At 33.1% G+C, this 22,486-nt stretch overlaps 1 protein-coding gene across 2 annotated transcripts; it reads right to left on the bottom strand.

Annotated features, from left to right (window-relative positions):
* Nucleotides 1-5,112: 5,112 nt before the first annotated feature.
* SCO1 (synthesis of cytochrome C oxidase 1) lies at nt 5,113-22,469 on the bottom strand. Of its 2 annotated transcripts, XM_074312054.1 has the most exons (6): nt 22,100-22,469; nt 20,112-20,202; nt 17,867-18,064; nt 13,624-13,716; nt 8,789-8,904; nt 5,113-5,916 (listed from the first exon to the last, which is right to left on the bottom strand). In XM_074312054.1, exons 1-6 carry the CDS (start codon nt 22,400-22,402, stop codon nt 5,782-5,784), a joined length of 936 nt encoding a protein of 311 aa, XP_074168155.1. In that variant the 5' UTR covers nt 22,403-22,469; the 3' UTR covers nt 5,113-5,781. The 2 variants fall into 2 exon arrangements, with proteins under 2 accessions (XP_074168155.1, XP_074168156.1); XM_074312055.1 differs by lacking the exon at nt 20,112-20,202 and having other exon boundaries at nt 22,100-22,452.
* Nucleotides 22,470-22,486: the final 17 nt, after the last annotated feature.

Here is a 22,486-nt window from a genome sequence, read left to right as displayed (position 1 = left end):
ATATTTTGACTCTCTCAAAAACACATACCCAGTATTCATCTTTTTGTCTCTAGTAGTACCAATTTTCCTGAAAGATATAAGCAAAATGGTATTTTCTTAGTTCTAATCAATCTTGTCTTATCTGCTACATTTTTACATTTCCTAGATACTCTCTATCTTCCTCTGAGTTTTGGTGACACTACTACTTTCTCCTGATTCTTTTCCTATAAGACTTAACTAAATACCTGGCACTGGGTAGGTATTGAATAATACCTGTTAATTGATTCATTGATTGGTTGGATATACTTTTGTCTCCCCACGTTTGGTTTTAGGAAGAAAATAAAAAGCAGAGATAGATGCAGAAATAATCTCTGAGAACAGAAGCTGAAAATTCCAGTTCCAAAAATACAACTGCAACAAGAGACAACTTTCTTCTCAAACCTCATCAAAATACCAGTGATGCTTAGCGCAATTAAAGAAAGCTCTGAATGTTTTTATAGAACATATGCCAATCAAGAGCAGAGTTTAGTCAAAGCCCTTTTTGGAGAAGTTAAACTTTGAGAAGTCCAGAAGTTCAAAGAGCCTCTGAGCTCATCAAGACATCTCTATCAAACAATCCTTTATCCTGCGATGGTATTGACTATAGAATCTTCTTATACTCTTTCTATTAAGACCAAAGAATTGAATCCTTAGACTTGTTGGTATTTCACCTTACTTTTTGTACCAAAGCCTCTTCTCTAAATATTTTAAACCCAATGCTCACCAAAGATAATTTTTACAAGAATAATAATAAGGTAGAGGAATTGGATTTCTATTCAGAATTTTCTCCCAAAACTGGTTGATTTGATGGATACTTTTAAAAGAAACTGATCAGGTGAGTAGAGCATGCAGGGCATATTACAGCCCAAGAAAGAAGATGAAGATACTTTAGTAAATAAATTCCCAGTCCCTAGCCATAGGCTTTGTCACAGATTTCCATATTAATCTCCTAGAAGGTGTCTCAATGGATTCAGGAACGGGAGAAAACCTCAGAAGTGCCAGTTCCCTAAAGTGGTATAAATTCTGTGAGACCAAAATGAGCTAAGAATTAATTATCTAATTTCAAGGGTGTAATTGGGTTGATTTATTGGACATTTACACCTAAGATTGTAAAGTATAAAGTTACCATGTGGGGACAAACTACATTTTCCTTTTTTAAGTTACCTTCTTTCTGATCATAAAAAAAAAAAGGGGGGGGAGAGGCCTATATGCATAAAAATATTTTTAGTAGCTCTTTTTGTAGTTCCAAAGAATTAGAAATTGAGGGAATGTCCATCAATTAGGGAATGACTGACTGAACATTGTGGTAAATGAATGTAATGGAATGTTATTGTGCTGTAAGAAATATGAGCAGGTTGATTTCAGAAAAGCCTTGACTTACATAAACTAATGCTGGGTAATATGAACAGAACCAGGACATTGTACATAGTAACAACATTGTGTGATAACCAACTCTATATGGTTTAACTCTTCTGAGCAATACGATTCAATATAATTCCAAATAACTTGTGATAGAAAATATTATCTAGAGAACTATGGAATCTGAATGCAGTTTGAAGCATATTATTTTCACCTTTTCTTTTGGGGGAGGGGAGCTTTTCCTTTGATTCTTTTCACAACATGCAACATATATCACATTGCTTACAATTTGAGAAGCAAAGGAGAAAATTTAAACTCAAAATTTTATAAGAAATGAATGCTGTAAACTATTTTTATAGGTAATTGGAAAAACTAAAATATTACCAAAAAAAATTGCCTTTTTTCCATATACTAAAATGTATGAAAGCACACGTAGATTCTTTGGATGATGGTTTATGTTTAGCATTTATACAACTGGGAGAGTAGATATTCTGCCAAGAAGGGAAAGAAGTTGGAAACAAAATTATTATAGTTCTTTTTGTATATAGAGTAGCCAAATCATGAATGACTGAACATATAAATTTGGTTGGCTTGTTCTGTTTACACTATGGGTAGGAAAAAGCTCCTCATAAAAAGGGAGCCACCATGTTCTTCTATTGGAAAATGGCCAAAATCGCTGCACTGGATGAGGCATGATTGATCAATTTTAAACCTTTATTAGTTTTCCACAGAAGTAGCTGAAATAGTGCAATAGTGAAATCTTTCCAACATAAAATAATTGAAATACATTATAATAACAGGACTATTTCAGCAACTTTCATATTATTTGTTCCATAGTTATTTTGGTTACATTATTTATTAAGATAAATGATGTTGGTGACTTCTGCTAATTTGTTGCACAATCACAGGCAAATCACTTTACTTCTATGGGGTTTTTATACAATATGAGGGATTGCACTGAATGACCTGTAAGATTCCTTTTGGTCTAACATTCCATAATTGCTACCCTTCAAACTTGATACTGGAATAAAAAGAGTTAAGTCAGAAGACATATTTTTTTCAGTAATTGCTGCCTCCTTTTCAAGATGATTACCCAAGGTCTAACCTGCAACAGCTGAGAATGACAGTTCAATCAGCCCATACAACATAATTAATTCAAACTGATCCAGGCAAATGTTTGATGACTTAAAACAGGCAATCTTTTTTAATCTACTTGACATTTCAGATGCAGTTAATGTCTCTCAGGTTATAGGGAAATATTCTTTTAGTAAATTCTTCACCTTTTTGAGAAGTTTCCCTAAGACAACTACTCCTTTTAATTTATAGTCTTTTATAAGCCAAGTACTACAAATGCTTACTAAGAGAACCAATTGAAGTTGGAAGAATGACCACAAATGTGCAAAGTTAAAGAATTCACCTCAATTCACATAAACTATTTAAGCCTGACTTCATATTGGTCTGAGCAACCAATCAGACATGTAACTTGATTTTAACATAGTGATGTCATTTTGGTCCTCTTTGAGAATGGACATCAAACAACTTACTAACCAAGGTGATACTTTATAGAAGTTGATGAAATAACAAAATAACAAAATGAAAAAACAAAAAATCTAGAATGTCATGCGAAATAAAAAAAAAAAGAAATAGGGATGAAAGGGAATAGCACTTCTAGACATTAAACTATATTATAGGGCAATAATGATCAAATCATCCAGTATTAGTTAAAAAAACAGAAATAGATCAGTAGAACAGAATAGACAAGGGAGAATCAGAAACAACAGAATTTGATAATCTATAGTGTTTCATAAAGTAAAAAACATAAATAACTAATAAATTAATAAAACTATTTTAAAAACTATTATTAAAAATAAAGTTATTAATAATAACTAATAAACTAATAAAAAAAAGTCCTAGAAATTGCTGGAAATAATGTAAAGCAATCTGGCAGAAATTAGGTTTAGACCAATACTTTATTCAATATTTCTACAATAATTCTAATAGACATATAACATAAATATTAAAGATCAGAGAAAAGTAGAAAAGAAACATATATTTTCCACTGTAGAGATGAGATGTATGAGAAAAAACATATATACCTAATTTCTCTGATACAGGTTTGGCCTCTAAGACTGATATATATAAATGAGAGATATACTCATACACACACACACACACACACAAGCATACATACATGTATGCTTGTGTGTGTGTGTGTGTATCAGTCATTCTCCAGCAGATATGAGGTCAAAAGAGATGAACAAAACAGTTCTCAAGAGAACTGCAAAATATTTAAAATCACAAATATTCTAAATCACTAATAATAAAAGAAATGCAAATCAAATAAACCTTGAGGTTTTACTTGCACTCTGCAAATTGGCAAAAATGAAAAAAAAAAATATGGCAATAGTCAATGTTGGGGGAGTTGTGGAATAACAGGCACGGTGATATATTGCTGGTGGATATGTGAAATACCTCTTTTGAAAATTATGTTAAGTAAAGTGACTAAAATGTCTATAACCATTGAATTACTGACTCCATTACTGGGCATATACTCAAAGAAATCACTGATTTTATAAAATCCCTATATACTCCAAAATATTTATAGCAACATTTTTTTGTGATAACTAAGAATTTTTAACAAAGTAGATGTCCATTAATTAAGGAATGGATAAACAAATTCTGAAGAGTGAATGTAATGGAAAATTACTGTGCTGCAATAAATGATATATGTAAATACAACAAAGCATGGATACATCTACATAAACTCATAAAGAATAAAGTTAAGCAATCAAACTTTAAATACTTTAAGTACAACAATGTAAATGGAAAATACACACTAAAAAAATCTAAAGTAAACATAATTGTAAAGCAGTATTCAAATGAAGAGATATGAAAGGACACCCCCTAACACATACCTTTGTGGATGTGGGAGTTCATTAAGTGAAAAGAACTAGGAAAGGAGTTTGCTAGCCTTAAAAAAGGAAGGCAGTATTATTTTATAAGGGCTCCCACCATAGAAAATCAAATAATGATGGAAAAATAAAGCATGTTATTCAGGAGATCCAATAAGGCAACTAGAATAATAAATACATCATCCCAAGGTATTAAGAGGATGACAGTTAGAAGATTCCTTGAAATACAATATAGCAATTTGGATCCTGGTATCTTGATGTTCTACAACTAGATAAGGTTCTGATGGCATGAAGCTAATGTAACTATTTGATTCCTCTTGAGTTACTGTTTTTAAAGGGTATTTTCAAAACAATCAAGTTAGGTCTATGCCTTTTTTACACAGGACATATAATCAATATTCCACAATATCAAATGCTATCTACTCTATTCACAATAAAATTGGTAGTGAAGTCTGGGAGCACAGGACAAGCAAATGTTAAAAAAGTTCAGGCTAAAACTTAATCATTCATATGACAAATATATTTATTCAACACTTAGGTTGTTTTCTCTGAACTGATTCCATTAAACCTAAAATTTGGCAAAATCTCCTCCTATCTCTAGAGCAGTATTATTCATTTTAGGTTCAAATAGTATCAAGTTTGAAGGGTGGCAATTGTAGAATGTTAGACCAAATCTTATAGATCATTCAGTCCAAACCCCTCATATTGCACAAAATCCCAGAGAAGTAAAGTGATTTGCCAATAGGTTCAAAACAACAATGAAGATCTTGTATATAATTAGACTAAAAAACAAACCGAAACAAAAACACTCTGAGCTAAATGATGCAAAAGAGATGAACACTTTTATTTTACACTCCTTCACAGAACAAAGAATACATATAAGAAACCAATGTAATTATTCCCAACTTAAAAAAAAAAAAAAAAAAAAAATCAAAACTTATCAGTTCCCCCTCTCCCAAATGAACTGATGCAGGTTAAGTAAACAAGCAATAAGGGTGGTATTTCTGCTTTTAAATACAAAAAATTATCTTTGTTCTCAGTAAGACTTTTTTTTTTCCTCCTTTTTAACAGCAGCCACCAAAAATCAGAGAAGAGAAATAGTACTATACAGGTTCTTCCTTTTCTCTAGAAATAATTTGCCACAATTCAGAAGTGTCTGTGAAGCCAAGAGATCAGGTCAGCAAGATAAAATATAGGGTAAGAAATTACATCTATGTTTTTTTATGCTATCACTAGCTATTGCTTCAATCTCTCCCCATACTTCAGCTGCACAATGAAAAGAACTTCTTGAGAGATTTCCTGCTTTAATCATTACAATTCAAAGAACTGAGCAAACTTGTCTTTTTTCTTCTATGCTCTGGATAGGACAAACATCCAGTGTATTCAGGGTACAAGGATTCAGAGGAACTGAAAATTATACATACCATCTCCTAAGGGAGATAAAGCACTCTTACTAGTAAGAAAATGTCACTGAAATATAAATAGCATTATTTTAGTGTTTCTTCTTGTGCTCCCTCATGTGTGCAGCAATTGAACCAGCTATTTCTGAATTCTTCTTGTTTTGGCCAAAATAATCCAGAAATTCACCATCTGGGCCAATCAAGTACATTATTATTGTATGATCCACCTGTATAAAAAGAAGAAAATAAGAAACTGATGAGATAAGCAACAGCTGTGGATTTAAAAAAAAGAAAAAAAGAAAGAAAAGAAAAGAAAAGAAATCACTGACTTCAAGTTTCACCCTTTCTACTCATACATGCTCCAGGGAAGGTTGGGTATGCTTCTTGATTCTTTCTTCCCAACCTGAGTGATTTTACACTGAGATTCTCCAAAGCCAACAGAGATCATCAGTCATGCTAAAAAAAAAAAATGTAAATGACCAACTATTCCATGAAGTAAGTTTTCTTGCCTTGTGCTGAGTGTGAAAGAGATCCAACCTATTCAATACAACTACTTGGAAATAGTATTTAAAACTATGTACATGATCGTGGGTTTTTTGTTTTTTTTTTGGGTGGGGGGAGGCAGTTGGGGTTAAGTGACTTGCACAGTGTCACACAGCTAGGAAGTATTAAGTGTCTGAGGCTGAATTTGAACTCAGGTCCTCCTGACTTCAAGGCCGGTGCTCTATCTACTTCACTAAATAGCTGCTTCTAAGAATATGTACATAATATGAGAGAAGAGGATGAGGATAATAATACTGATACAAAAAGGAGGGACATTGTAAATTTTTTAAATGTACAAGTGAGAACAGTAGGAAGTCCAGAAAGAAATATAGAAAACTAAGATAATTTTAAAAGTAATATGTATAATTTATTACCTACTTTTAAAGAAAGCAAGCAGTGTGAAACAAAAATTCACAGGAATTTTTTAATAGGACTTTCTGGAGACATTTAGCTAAGATCACTTATAGCTAATCCAACCTTAAATTAGAGAAAAGTAAACCAGAGATGGTTTTAGGAACTATACCAGAAAAGAAAAAAGGATAATGCATTTAAGATGACTTCAGAGGGATATCATTTATAAGCTTCACCATCACGTGATCCTATCTGAAGTAAAGCTCCTCTGTGTATTTTCCTAAAAAGGCATATAAACAAAAATTTAAAATAATATATTATTTTAAAAATTCCTTTTGTCTAATGTAAGGTTAGAACAGACATTTTCTTAACTAAATGTTTCCAGGAAGTCCTATTTTAAAAAGGATAGTTCAAATATTGTATTGATCAATCAAGAGCATAATAATAATACTTAGTAACTAAGTCCTCAGAATTAATAGTATATTTGGCTGTTATCTGGCAAGAAGGATTAGAATGCATACTTAGTACTAAACTAGAAACACATACACAAATACAAACACAAATGGTATAAAGTTATTTCTTATATATGCACATGTAAATAGAGTCAAGTGACAAAGGTCTATTGATTTAAAGCAAGAAATTTATGCTGAGGGAATTAAAATAGCTAATGTTTTCTTTTGTCTCTGAATAACTAAGTGGGGGAGCACTTTAAGGCTTAAATGTACTTGATTAATTTTCTAGACAATAAAGTTCTTTAACATTCAGCTGTATGCCTGCTTTACTTTTCTCTCTTCAGGGATTAAAAAGGCTTGATTCTACAACTTTTTTTTTTAATTTAAAAAAAAAAAAAAAAAAAAAAAAAAAGAACTGATCTTATTTCACCCAAGCTGGAATTCTTGGTTACTTGTACCTCTACTGATTAGCATAGAACTTTCAATCTGCTCTATTTTCACTCTGGCCAATTTGCTCCTCTTCTTTGGTGACCTATATGGTCCCCTTTCCTTCATCATCATTGTGGTACAAAGTAAAGATCAATAAGTTTGGAATCACTGGTATTAAAGACTGCCTCTGCATTAAAGACTAATTCTGTATCTTACTACTGGAGGAACCTAAAGTCATTTAACTTTCATAGGCCTCATTTTACTCATCTGCAAAATAAAGGACAAATTAAGAAGCCTCTTGAGGGCCGGCCTAACTCTAAAATTACTATTCCATAATCTTTCCCTCTATGGATCTAAAAGTCTACCATTGGTAAATCATTGGTAAAGTCTTATGTCTACTCAAGGAAAATAATTATGTGCCCTAGCAACAAAAATCTAAGGACCAGAATCATGGCTCCCTCTACTGGTCAACTTACACAACAACCCTAAAATAAACATTTCCTAAAGATCAAAGCTAAGAGGACCCTTAGAAATCAGTTAATTGAACTCCCTCATTTCATGAATGAGAACACTAAGACTCACAAAAAAAGGGGAGAAATCACACAGGTATAAAATATAAAAAAGGGGAGAAATCACACAGGTATTAGCAGAGGTATAAAATCTGAACCAAGGTCTTCTGCTTCAGATACAATGCTTTTTCCCCATACTATTTTGCCTTTCCTTTGTCTTCTACCTCATTGATTTCCAAAGGTAGTATTATCCTTGGGGCTTCTGGAAATGATAGGTCAGGTATTTGGAGAGACTTGTAGGAAGTCTGGTTGCTGCAAACTTGGAGGCCGCCTATGGGAAGTGGATGTGCAAGGTTGGGAGAAGATTATTCTGTGCCCCATTATTAGTGTGAAGACTAGAGACCTTCACATGGATTATGACCAGAACCCAACTTACAAACTAGTTTTATTCTAAAATAATGTTAGCAATGTCAATTCAAAGCATATTTTCCCACAGAAATAAGACTACAAATGGGGAAGCTAAATAATTTAAACAATGAAAATCTAATTTATTCACAAATGATAACTTTCTTTTCTTTACAAAAAAAAAAGTCCAAAAACCTACCTTGGCAGGAAATTATAACCTTGAAGTTTGGTATTTTGACCCTCAATGATTCTGATCTCAAAACAAAAATATGTCCTTAAGGAACTGCATGTGATTAGTGCAAATTCTCTTTCTTTTATTTATCTATTTTTCATCCTCAAATTCAATTATATTCTCCAGAGGTTAACATGGAAATATAAGTAACTAGGATTGGGACTGAGCATTTACTTACTATATAGTCTTCATCTTCATCCTTGGGTCCTGGACTGTAATAAACTCTGTATGCTCTGGCAACTTGATCAATCTCTTTTGGACCACCTGTCAAGCCAACTAGCTTGGGAGAAAATTCTAAAAAGGAAACCAACAAATGAGCATGGTTTTGATGTAATACATGTAATACATTTGGTCTCTCAACATTAACTGCCAGTGTTAAATGAAATATGTCTGTTTGGATGTACCCTATGATTTTGCTTGATCCCAACTATTTCTAAGCTGCTACGGTGCTAGGAATTTCATCTGTTAAGATCATAAGACTAAAGACAATCTAAAACTATTCAAACTCTTTAATGGTAACTACCACTTCAAAGCCAGTCTACATTTTTAAAAAGATTTACAGAATGTTAAATTGGAAAAGACACCACAAATTATCTAATCCAATCTCTTCATTTTACCAGTGAAACTGAGTCCCGACAGATTACATAACTTGCTCAAAAGTTAGAGGGAGAGAGGGTAGGTAGATGGCACAATTGACCCTCCCTGAAGTCAGGAGGACCTGAGTTCAAATCTAGCCTCAGATACTTAATACTACCTAGTTGTGTGACCCTGGTCAAGTCACTTAACCCCAAATGCTTCACCAAAATATTACTAAAAATAACAACAACAAAAAATAAGGGAAAAAATAGAGTTAGAGGTAGAGGCAGGAGTCAAATTCAGATCTCTTTAAATCACTTTTTTCATTTACATCACTTTTGGGAGTTAACAAAAATTTGTAAATAACTAAGTAAAGCTTTCATTTAGTAAAACTCAAAAAATTATCAAAGAATTGGGATATTTTATTGTGCAACCTTATAAAGAAAATGTCATAATTAAGTAGTTTATAGCAAGTTTTACACTATCTTGAGATAATATTCTTGTTAATACATTTAATGCTTAGTACCTGTGTCAATGCTCAACTACTAATAAAGAAGAGTTGTCTATGCTTGGGCTACCTTTCCATAAAATCATCTATAATCAATTTCTTGACTAAAAAATAAACCAACTAAGGATCCATGTTGGTGAAGTTTTAAAAAGTCAAATTAGTGAAAAAGTGAAAAACATTTCACCTAAATTCATTTTTTGCTACTTTTTTTTTTTTTTTTTTACTATCAAAAATACCTTTCAACAGGTGTAAAAAACATTTTTTTCTTTTGGACTAAATTTATTTTAAATTGAAAAACTGTCCAGGAATCAAAAAAGTAAGACAGTTTAATTTTTTTTTTTAATTCTACTTAGAAAGAAGGTGAAGACTATTAACTATATATCCATATTTTTTTTAAGTTTCTTACTAACCTGTAGAAATAAGATTAAATTTTGCTACTATAAAAATTCTTCATTTCAAATAACTGATAAATTTAATATTAAAAAACATACAAGTAAACTATATTTTATCTGTTATTAAAACAATATTTATCTATTGAATAAAAATAATTGTAATATTTAAGATGAATGTTTCAGTTAAATTAAAATGTCTTACTTCTAATGATGGTTGTAGCTGTCCTAAAAAACGGGATAAAACCCAAAAGCCATGATTTGGATTAAACTGAGGATGATTCAGCTACCAATGCCTTCATGAAGTAATTGCTTCAATTTGATTTCATAAATAAAACGGCCATATTTATTAAGTATTTACTAGGTTCCTCACACTGCTAAGTATTAACATACAAATAACTACAAATAATATAAAAAACTACCAAATCAAAACTCAAAGAGCTTACAACCCTGAGGGAGACAACATATATAAATTAGAACATACAAGCTAAGTACAGAGGCAGACAACATGCCAAAAAAAAGTATCTATAAGATACATACAATATAAATAGAATGGTTTCACCAAAGTTGGGGGGACTAGAAAAACCCTTCCACAGGAGGTGGTGACTGAGTTGAGTTCAATGCAAGGATTTAAGAGTCAGAGGCTGAATTGGAGAGTATTACAGACAAGGGGAGTAGAAAGTGCAAAAATGTTGTAAGATAAAACAAAACCAACAATATAGCAAGATCAGAGAATGCAGAAGGGTGCAAGAGTCTAAGAAAACTGAAAAGACTAAAGAGAGGTTGTAAAAAGCTTTAAATATCAAACGACTTTATATTTAATCCTGGAGGAAGGCATTGGAGTTTACCTGAAAGAGGAGTTGGGAAGAAAGAGGTAATATGTTCTCAAGATTCCTTCTCTTTTCCCCAAGTCCCCATCTTTTCCTAAATAAGTAACTAATCTAAAATGTGTAGTGTATTTGTTACAAAAACAAAACCCAATTCTACTTTTAAGAAAGAAAGTTATTGTGACAATATTTAGAATCTAGAAGTGACCTTAGGGATTATCTAACCCCTCTCATTTTATAGATAAAGAAACTGAAGATCAAAATAGTTAAGAGGTTTGATCATCGTTATCAAGGTATTTAAGTGATTTATTTGATTTATCCAAGGGCCTAGCTCTAATCTGTGATTAAGACAGAATTGGTCTAGAAAAACAAAAACAATCAGTGCAATGGAACAAGCATACGTACCCATCAAAATGCTTTACCTGAAATGAAGTCCTAACCTCTATCAATAATAAGTAAATAGTCTCAATAAAATCAGGATTAAAAGAACTCCTAAGAACCATCCATTTTGTGAAAATGTAAAGGATTAAAATGAATTGCCTAATTTCAAGATGGCAGTTAGGTTGCTGAGACAAGTACTTGGACCAATTGATTAGGAAAAGGAAAATATAACTTGGGGATGAATCATGTCTTGATTTTTTATTTCTAAGATTCCTTTCAACTCTAAATTCATTCTATTGGCTAAAAAGCCTTTTGTTAAGTTATCTTTGGAACCTGGACAATATATACATAGCACATTCTTTGGTAATTGAGGTCTTCCTATAAAGAAAACTGAAGGTCAAGACATTGGTAGTCGTAAGCCAATACTAGAAGTGGAATACATTACAATCCAATTTTGCATTATTCAATCAAGATCAAATAAAATAGCATGTGCAACATGCTTTTCAAATTATAAAGTGAATACTATTATTACAAAATATTATTATAAAGTAATACTCGTATTATATAACCTCAACTGGCACCTCACTGTTACTAGGTAATCCTACTCTATCTTCCCTTATCAAATCAATATCTTACTTTCCATCTCTCCTCAAATTTTTCATGGTTAATCCTTCCCCCACCTTTCAGCTGAGAACCCTGCTTCATTAAGTGCAGAAAAAATTGAGGCCATTTGCCATCAACTTCCTCTTCTTCCATATTTCTTCTATCACTCAGGTGCTTCTGCCATTGGTGCTCCACCCTTGTCTCATATGATGCAAGGGCTTTACTCTTTAATAAGACTAATCCAATTCTTCTACTTGTTCAACTTATTCTCACTTATTTTCAACCTTTCTCTCTACCTGTTCATTTTCTGCTAATTACAATCCCTTACCCTGAAAAATCTTTCACTTGATCTTTCCATCCCTGCTAATTATTATCCTATATTTCTTCTGCCCTTTGTAATTTAAACTTCTCAAAAAGGCCAACTAAAAGCCTCTACTTTTTCTCCTTTTACTCTTTCCTTAATTCCATATTATCTGTTTCTAATCTTACCATTTCACCAAAACTTCTTTCCAAAGTTACTAATGGTCCCTTACTTGTCAAAACCAAAGGCCTTTCTCAATCCTTATTCTTTGACAGTGTTGTTCTGTTCTTTATATTTTCAGTACACCATTGTTTCCTGGTTCTCTTCCTTTTTTTCTGACCACTCTTTGTATATATCCTTTACTGGATCCTCCTTTAGATCATGCCTTCTAATCACAGGTGTCCTTGATGTTTTTGTCTTGGATCTTCTTCTTTTCTACCTCTATACCAAGGTGTAGAACAACCTGCCCATGTTCAAAAAAATCATTTGCTTAAAGAAACTGCAGGTGATGATGATCTGAACGTTAAGTATAATAACATTCCATTGCTTGAGTTCTATTAAGTTGATAATTTTTGTCCTTGCCAGAAAAAAGATTCTATATTACTTTATTTGGTAATGTCATCAGCTCCCATAGATTAAATTACAATCTCTATGCTAATGATTCCCAAATTTATTTATCCTATCCCAAACTGTTATTTCTAACCTCTCATCTCCAACTGTCTTGTGGATGTCTCAAACTGAATATTCAGCAGACATCTTATACTCAATGTGTCCAAAAAGGAACTTTAGTATCTTTTTCTCCTAAATATTTCCCATCTCCTAAATTCCTTATTACTATAGAGAGCATCATCATCCTTCCAATGTCACACTAATAACCTAGGAGTTATCACTCCCTTCCACTCCCCTCTGCAATCCAATCTTCCTCCACTAAGTCATTAAAGTAATTTCCCTTAAGCTCAGGTCTGATCACATTAGCTTTACTTAACAAACTCTGATTTTTGTTTACCACCAAGAACAAATATAAAATGCTCTGGGGGCGGTTAAGTGGTGCAGTGGATAGAGCACCAGCCCTGAAGTCAAGAGGTCCTGAGTTCAAATTTGATCTCAGACATTTGAACATTTCCTAGCTGTGGCAAGTCACTTAATCCCAATTGCTCCAGCAAAAATAAATAAACAAGTCAATAAATAAATAATTATATATATATGCAATATATACACATATGTAAAATGTAAAAATATTTTTAAAAAATATTTAGATATAAATAATGTTCTTGCATTCAAAATCCTTCATAACACAGTTCCCTCCTACCTACCTCAAATGAAATAATACATATGAAAGCATTATGAAAAGCCTCAAAATAGCCAAAAATAAATAATAGCACATATGCATAATTTTTAATAGAAAAAATAAAAATAATCATATCTTACCTTTCACATACTTTGCAATAGCTTCTCTGTTATCTCTCTCAGGGTCAATAGTGATGAAAAGTGGTATTAAATTTGGCAGAGTTGGAATACTATCTGAAAGATAGTTTTTATTAGTAGAGATCAATATTAACAGATTAGTTCAGTAGCTTAAATAACAGACTGAGGATTTAAGATCATTCTAATGTGGCTTTTTATCTTCCACAACTCCTTTTTAGAAAAAGAAAGCAATTAACAGCGTAGTGAAAAGTAATTCTAACTGAACAGTTCTCTTGTTGCACAGGGAGAATTTAGAAAGTAAAATAACCTGGGAAGAAAAACAAAAGTGCAAACAGTTTACACTCATTTCCCAGTGTTCCTTTTCTGGGTGTGGCTGATTCTGTCCATCACTGATCAATTGGAACTAAATTAGATCTTCTCTTTGTCGAAAATATCCATTTCCATCAGAATACATCCTCATACAGTATCGTTGTTGAAGTGTATAATGATCTTATGGTTCTGCTCATTTCACTCAGCATCAGTTGATGTAAGTCTCTCCAAGCCTCTCTGTATTCATCCTGCTGGTCATTTCTTACAGAACAATATTCTATAACATTCATATACCACAATTTACCCAACCATTCTCCAATTGATGGGCATCCATTCATTTTTCCAGTTTCTAGCCACTACAAAAAGAACCTCCACAAACATTTTGGTACATACAGGTCCCTTTCCCTTCTTTAGTATCTCTTTGGGATATAAGCCCAGTAGTATCACTGCTGGATCAAAGGGTATGCACAGTTTGATCATTTTTTGGGCATAATTTTAGACTGCTCTCCAGAATGGTTGGATTCGTTCACAACTCCACCAGTAATGCATCAATGTCCCAGTTTTCCCACATCCCCTCCAACATTCATCATTATTTTTTCCTGTCATCTTAGTCAATCTGACAGGTGTGTAGTGGTATCTCAGAGTTGTCTTAATTTGCATTTCTCTGATCAATAGTGGTTTGGAACACTCTTTCATGTGTGGAAATAGTTTCAATTTCATCATCTGAAAATTGTCTGCTCATATTTTTTGACCATTTATCAATTGGAGAATGCCTTGATTTCTTATAAATTAGAGTCAATTCTCTATATATTTTGGAAATTAAGCCTGTGAAAAGTAATTCTATTCCAGTTTATTATAAAAATGCTAATACTATTTCTGGTTACATCCCAGAAGGACTTACAGTTTTAGAAGCATATCAACTTGGATATTCTGATTTTTACTCCATAATTTTACATTGCATCATGCTGCTTTATAAAACATTTATTAAACATTCACTACAATGGATGTCATTTAGCATATACAAACTTAAACAAACTGCTTCTTATTCTTAGATAACAACTGGAGTATATTCATTTATGTTAAGTAGTAATTAATAATAGACAATGCTCTAGTGAAAAATAAATAAATAAATAAATAAGTTATTTCCCTAAGCTCTGCCTTAGTGTCTGAAAATAGTGATGAATACATGACACCTGTTCATATACACACACTTTTTTAGTGGATTGGAGAGTTGAGCCACAGCCAAGCACCCAACCTTTGTGGCTCATCATAACCAACTAGAGAAAAAGACCAGAGAAAAGAATTGGGAAGAATTAAGGTAAGTAATAGAAAAAGATCTGATCAAAGAGCCAAGAAAACAGAACTTATTCTGCCATACCTCTTCTTATGACTGTCTGTGGCAACAATAATTACAATTTCTTCCAAAAACAATTTATTAGTAGATGTGCTCGACCATTTTTCCTTTTCAAATGCTTATTATACTGTGGGTTTTGGGGAGTCTATGATTTCATTCATCCCTTAATTACTTTCATTACTTGTGATTTTATTAAAGAGCATAGTAAGGAAATGCCTTCAAACCAATGCAGATAGCAAAATTACTATTACTTAATGTAAAGCTGACCTTTTATCCATGAATGCCTCTGTATACTATTTTCCTCTGGTTCTATTCCCTACATATGCAGACTGAATATATGTCTTCTCTCCATCATTAAGAACTTCAAACTTTTGAAAATGGAAATTTATTCCTTTAGTATTTTAAAAGAAAAGTTTTTATTGTCTGAAAATATTTGGTTCACAAACTTTCACAAGCTATTGAAAGTAATGGAACAATTAAATAATTAATAAATTAATAAGTGATGGAATAATCAGTCTATTCAATATCTAACAGTGTGAATCTACTGTACTTAAAGAGTTTTCAATAACTTATAATTTTTTGATTCACATACCATATATATATATATATATATATATATATATATATATATATATATATATATATATATATATATATATATATATATATCAAGGATTTTCACTTTGGTCTTTAAGAAGACAAACTTTAAATTTTAACTTTGTTTCAGCTGGCCTAAAAACAAATTCAGTTGAAGAAAACACTTTCGCCTAAAAGAACCATCTCCAGAATAGGACAAAATTAATGCGGGCACATTTTTATATCCAGTATTTATTATGAGCAGTCCAGACTTAAGATACATTTTTAATACCTTATTTAAGTTTTTAAAAACTATTGTAATTGCAATTGTAATACTGATCAAGTAGTGATACTGCATGATTGTAAATTATCATGAATGTCAAGAAAACTAATGAAATAACAGTATTTTGGGGTTAAGGGCAGGAACCTAAGGAGAAAATACTTCTATGAAACCACAGCCAAATCAGAGGATTGAAATAAGAAAGCCTAACCATTTGGTAATAAATTCTTTAGCCAAAACAACTCATAAATCAAAGAAAAAACAAAATAGTTTAGTTCTATTCCCTTTCTGCTACAACAGTGACAGTGCCAAAGAAGCAAAAAAAAAAAAAAAAAAAAAAAAAAAAAAAAAGAGAGAGAGAGACCAGAAGGTCTTAGCAGCAGATTGTGTAGATTGTCTACAAAAATAAGCTAAGATGCATGTAATCTTAAGTATGAGATTCTTGTCTGGTAAACAATATCTAGCAATATATCATTAAGGGAAGAAAATTATATAAATCTTGCCATTCTTGCTATAAAAAAAACAAACAAACATAAAAGCAATCATCATTTCATGAGAATTTTTTGCACTGCACTGTTGTATGGCTTATTATTAATATCTTTTAGAAAAGAAGAAAATAGAAAGATAAATTTTATTAAGAATCTGTCAAGGCCTTCCAACTTAAATAAACACATGGTGGCATCAATAAAGGACAATAGTGATAAAAACTAGGAAAATATGGTCCTGGAATAAGAAAGAAGATTGTAAGGCTTGTAAAAAGTATGGAAGTTTCATGTCTATACTTAATGATTACCTTCTTTGAAAAATTGGTAGGCACTAGAAATGGTGAAATCATTCCCCCCCCCCAAAAAAAAAAGAAAAAGAAAAAAAAAGAAAGTGGTTTTATTTTTAAAAGACAAAAAATGACTTTTTACTGATGTCAAAGTTATTTCTAAAGTAGTGTTCCTAGGGGGCAGCTAGGTGGTGCAGTGGATAGAGCACCAGCCTTGAATTCAGGAGGACCTGAGTTCAAATTTGATCTCAGACACTTAATACTTCCTAGCTGTGTGACCCTGGGCAAGTCACTTAACCCCAGCCTCAGAAAAAAATAAATAAATAAAAAATAAAATAGTGTTCTTAGACCACTGACTTTAGGAACAAAGATCAAATTCAATATCAAACTAGAAGAATCAAAATAAGAAACCATGACATTCAAGAAAGTTAACACTATCCTGAACTATGTAAAGAAGGTGATGAGAAAAAGATAAATGATTAAGTAGCATCATCTACTATTACTACTATGTATAGGAGATGTTTGAAAAATAGGTTTTGCTAATGTTAAGTCAAAGTTACAGGTTGTGATTTAGGGTTAGCTGGATAGCTCAGTGGAGAGAACAGCAGGCTTAGAGTCAGGAAGACCTGAATTCAAATGTAGTTCCAAATATACTTAATCCTCTTTGCCTCAGTTTCCTTACCTATAAAAAATAAACTGAAGAAGGAAATGGCAAACCATTCCAGTATTTTTGCCAAGAAAACCCCCAAAAGGGTCACAGAGTCAGATATAACTTAAGTGAATAAATAACAACAAATCAGTCTTTTACAAGGTTGAAAATGAACTTAGAAAATTCACCAAAGCAACAGACTAATATGATACTGAAAATGTTCTCATAAATTTCCAATAAGATATTATAAGAAGCAGTAAGAAATACAATATGGGAACATATTGATTAGAAGACAATATCTCTTACCAATTTCATCCACTACAGCTATCATTTTTTCCAGTTCCTCTGGACAAATATCAGGACAATGTGTGAAACCAAAATATATTAGAATCCATTGTCCCAAGTAGTCCTTATCAGTTTTGGGTTCTCCATTGTGATCCATGAGTGAGAAAGGTCCTCCAAGTAAAGGTTTTCCTATGGTTCGCTTCCGTTCCTTCTCTAACTCTAAAACAAAATATTAAAAATTAATAAGTAGCTAGGACACTCACTTGTTCATCACTTTGTCAGCCAAGGAATACAGTTAAGTAAGGGAAACAAATAATATATGATATAATTTCTACCTATAATTCGCATAAAACAAAGTAACAGGAAAAAAACTGAATGCTAAATCATTAGTATACTCATAACTGATTTAAAACTGAAAAATTGTATTCAATTCAACAAGCATTTATGGCACTATTAACTCAAAGACAAAATGAAGTAGATACTGTCAAGAAGTATACAGCTATTGAGGAGAAACAATATGCATATAGACATAAGTACCAAACATATATCAAAAAAAATGAGATATGCTAATAAGAAAAGTTCATATAAAGGGGGTTAACACAAGTACAGAATTGAAAGGGAGTTAGGAATTTCAGGAGGCAAAGAGGAGAAGGAGAACATTCCAGAGAAGAGGAACAGTCTGTCTTTCAAAAGCATGAGTGCAGTTTACAGATTATTGTGGGTAAAAGCAAGGAGGCCAATTTGGCTGAAGAACTGACTTTGTGACTAAAGGAAGGTGAAATTCTAGAAATCGAGGTTCGAGCTAGATTATGAAGGCCTTTAAATGTCAAATAGAAATTTACATTTTACTTAAAAGAAAAAGGGAACCAAAATGAAAATCCCTGAGCAAGAAAATAAAACCTGCACTGTAGAAATATCAATTTGACTGCTTTTGGAAGATGGAATTAAAGTAGCAGTAACATATATGGAGAAAAGAATGGATGTAAGAGGTATATAGAATTGACAAAACTTGTCAACCAGTGGAATATGAAAGAATGAAAAAGAGCAGATGATTTCAAGGTAGTAAACCTGAAACTAGAAAGATGCTGGCATCCTTAGCAGAAATAGGGTTGTCAGGAATAAGGATCAGTTTAAGGAGAAGAAAATTAGTTCCATTATGGACATAATAAATTTGAGGTACCTATGGAACATCCAGATGAAGAGAATTAAGGGCCAGACATGTAGATTTAAGTTATCAGCAAAGAAATGAAACTTGACACTAAGAGAATCAGACATCATTAAGGAGAAGAAACTACTTCTGACAGAGCCCCAAAGTATACACAGTTCAATTTAAGATGGAACAATATGACAGGTAGAAGATTCATGAGAAAGCAATACCACAAAAAACCCACAGAGTAGAAAGAATCCAGGAGAGGACAGTAAATAGTAGAAAACACTGCAAAAATCAATGACTGGGAAAAGGAAGTTGAATTTAGCAATTCAAAAACTGTTGGTATCCTTGAAGTTTCAATTTCAGTTGAGTGGTTTAGTTATAAGCTAGATAGATAAATAAAATAATTGTGTGAAGAGGAAAAGTGAAATCAGTAAGTATAGATGGCTTTTCTAAAAGTTTGACAAAGAAAAGATTAAGAAATGCAAAATGAAAGCTTTACAGGATGGCAGGGGGAGGTGAAAATTTGTAAGGGATGTGTCAAGTTTTTTCAATTAACACAGCAGGAGCCAGTGGACCAAAAAAATAAAAAAATAAAAAATAAAAGGAAAACTAAAGAAATTGAAGACAATAGAAAGAATCAACTCTCAAGAGTGAAAAGGGGGAGTTGGAACAAAAGTACAAATAAAGGTATTGACGCCGAAGAAGGATCAATTCTTTCTCAAAGGGTGAAGCAAAAGATGAGGAAATGAAGGATAATTTCGAGAGTTGAACTCAAATCATGATGAAGTTTACTCTTTGGAGCAGGAGAAGGCAGAGATTGATGTAGATGGCATAAATGGAAAAGTCTGGCACAGTCTGTAAGGAGTATAAGTAACCAAGAGCTTGAACATATTCTCATTTCCAAATTTAAAAAAAACTAACAAAGTTATAATAGCTTAGAATGAGTCCCCAAACAGATTTATGCAACATCTTAAAATGCTATAGGGTAAATACAAAAAATGAATCTAAAGCACTGAACTATAAATCTCCTAAGAACAAGTTCTAATGCTAGTTAGTATATAATTATAAAATGCTTTGGTCAAAGGCCATCAGGGGATAGGGATTTGTACATACTCTCTTCCTTTTTTTTCTTGAAGTACTTCATGCCAGCCAATAAAGCTCCACCAATAGCAAATGTGAATGCCAGAGACTTCCAGGAAACGGGCTACTAGGACAGAAATTTCAACAGTAAAAATAATAATAGGATGCAATTATGTAATCCTATTGATTTGCATAAAAATGTAATAAAATCTATGCTGATCAAAATATACATAAGTCCTAATAATATTTGATACAATGTATTTGAACTTATACAAATTCCCATTTATTCTTTGATGTTAAAATGCAAAGGAATACTCATACAGAATTACATACTATATACTGACACACAAGCAAAAACAAACTGAAGTAGTAAAATTGATAGGCAGCTCCACTTCTAAGGGCTATAACCTGTTCTCATTTTGAGTGATTGCCATTATTATTGTGATTATATTGATTATTCATTCAAAAAAATAGTTCTTGATCTTGAACACTCGCTAAGGTTATCTGAGATATTAAATTACTTAAAAAAGGTTATGATTTCCTCTTAGGAACAAAAAACACTGTTTTGACTGGGAATTCTTTCCCAGAAGAAAATGAAAATGCTATGTATTGAGACAGAAACAGACACAAGGTCAGAAGACACAGTTTAAATCAAATCCAAAAGTATTATCTTGCAGTTCAGAGGATGTTAGAATTGGAAAGGACCTTAGGAATCATTTAGTCTTAAGATCCTCATTTTTAAGGAACAGTAAATGAAGGCCCAGAGAGGTTAAGTGGCCTGCCCTGGGTTACTCAGCTAACCAGCTCTTCACACTCTTTATAGAATGTTTCTTAACTTCTGAGTATTTTCCTTCATCTATAAAATGGAGACAGCACTATCCACCTCAAAAGGTTGTCATAAGTAACATATAATATACTTTGTGAATAAAATACATAAAATAAAACAAAACCCAATTATTAGTCTAAGACTAGATGAGTAGGTCAGCCTTGAAGTTAGGAAGAGGGCTTATTCTAGTTCTAACTATGACACATATAGGCTGTGTATGTGACTGAGTCTGTGACTCAGTAAGTCACTCAAATTCCAAGAATAGCTGCTGATCTGCAGAGGGAATTTCCTACAGCACTGAAATCTCAGGATCCACATAACAGGAAAAAGTATGAAGTATTTATCCATATTATACCATAGAATTATATGGGATAAATTCTGTAAACCTTAAGGTATTATTAAAAAAAAAAAAAAAAAAAAGTAAATTTTCAAGTCCATCAAAAAAGTATTAACCCAGATACATTCCTAAGAGCTGGGAACTGGAATCAAAGCAGGACAGTCCCTCTTCTCAACTCACAGTCAAACTGGGGAGACAACTATGTGCAGACAGGCCACATACAAAATAAACTGGAAATAATCAATAGAGAGACTGCACTAAGGCTTGCTGAAAGTGAGGTTTTAGCTTGGGTTTGGAAAAAAGCAAGGAAAGCCAAGGGGGCAAAAATGAGGAGGAAAGAATTCCAGGCATGGAAGGCAGCCAATGGAAATGCCCGATCCGGAGATGGAAGTGTCTTAGTCAAGGGACAGCCAGGAGTCCAGTGTAATGGACCAAGGGAGGGCAAGGAGTTGTAAGAAGATTGGAGGCGGGGTTACGACAGGCTTTGAACGCCAGTTGAGAGTTTTTAGTTTTTGCTCCTGGCAGTGATTATCAGTAATGATAATAATAACCACTGATGAGCTGAAGAGCCTCCTTTTTGGGATTCATGATTTGGGAAGGGATAAAAGCAGACGCAAGGTGTCTAGGTAACCAAATTCAGGGTCAGGAAGACTCATCTTCCGTTTAAAACTAACTGTGTGACCCTACGCAAGTCACTTAACTTTGTTTCACCTTCAACATGACCAGAAGGAAATGGCAAAGCATTGTCAAGGTTCAGGACAGGTAAGACTTGGTCAAAGGAGAGGAGGGAGAGGGAAGGAGAGCGTAGGAGCTTGACAGAATTCTCATAGCACCTCTGACTAGGTACTACTTACTCACCCCTGCTGCGCGGGGGCCGTTTTGGCCCTTGGTTCCTCGCGGTAGCTGTCCTGCAGTGGAAAAGGACCGGCTCCCGCAGACTCCATTTGTGACACGCGTGAACAGCCAAAGAGTCAAAGGCCGTACGGCCAGCTTCTCCCCGGCCCAGCCAAGTCCTCTTGCACCCACAGGTCTCAGGACATTCCTCTTTCTCCCCAGGGCCGGGGTTCGGCACCATAATTTTCGCAATGAAGGCCCCCCAGGGAGCACACTAAGGGATACAAAATCCCTGGAGGATCGCAGTGCAAACAGGGAGCTCGCCATTAGGTGAAAGGCAGAAACCAGGGGTCGAGCACTTCAGGCCACTTCAACTTCCGGTTGAAAGGGAAAGGTATTGAAGAGTTACTC

Source organism: Sminthopsis crassicaudata, chromosome 4, assembly GCF_048593235.1.
Source record: "Sminthopsis crassicaudata isolate SCR6 chromosome 4, ASM4859323v1, whole genome shotgun sequence".
Classification (NCBI taxonomy): Eukaryota; Metazoa; Chordata; class Mammalia; order Dasyuromorphia; family Dasyuridae; genus Sminthopsis; species Sminthopsis crassicaudata.
This window is presented reverse-complemented; position numbering and strand designations above follow the sequence as displayed.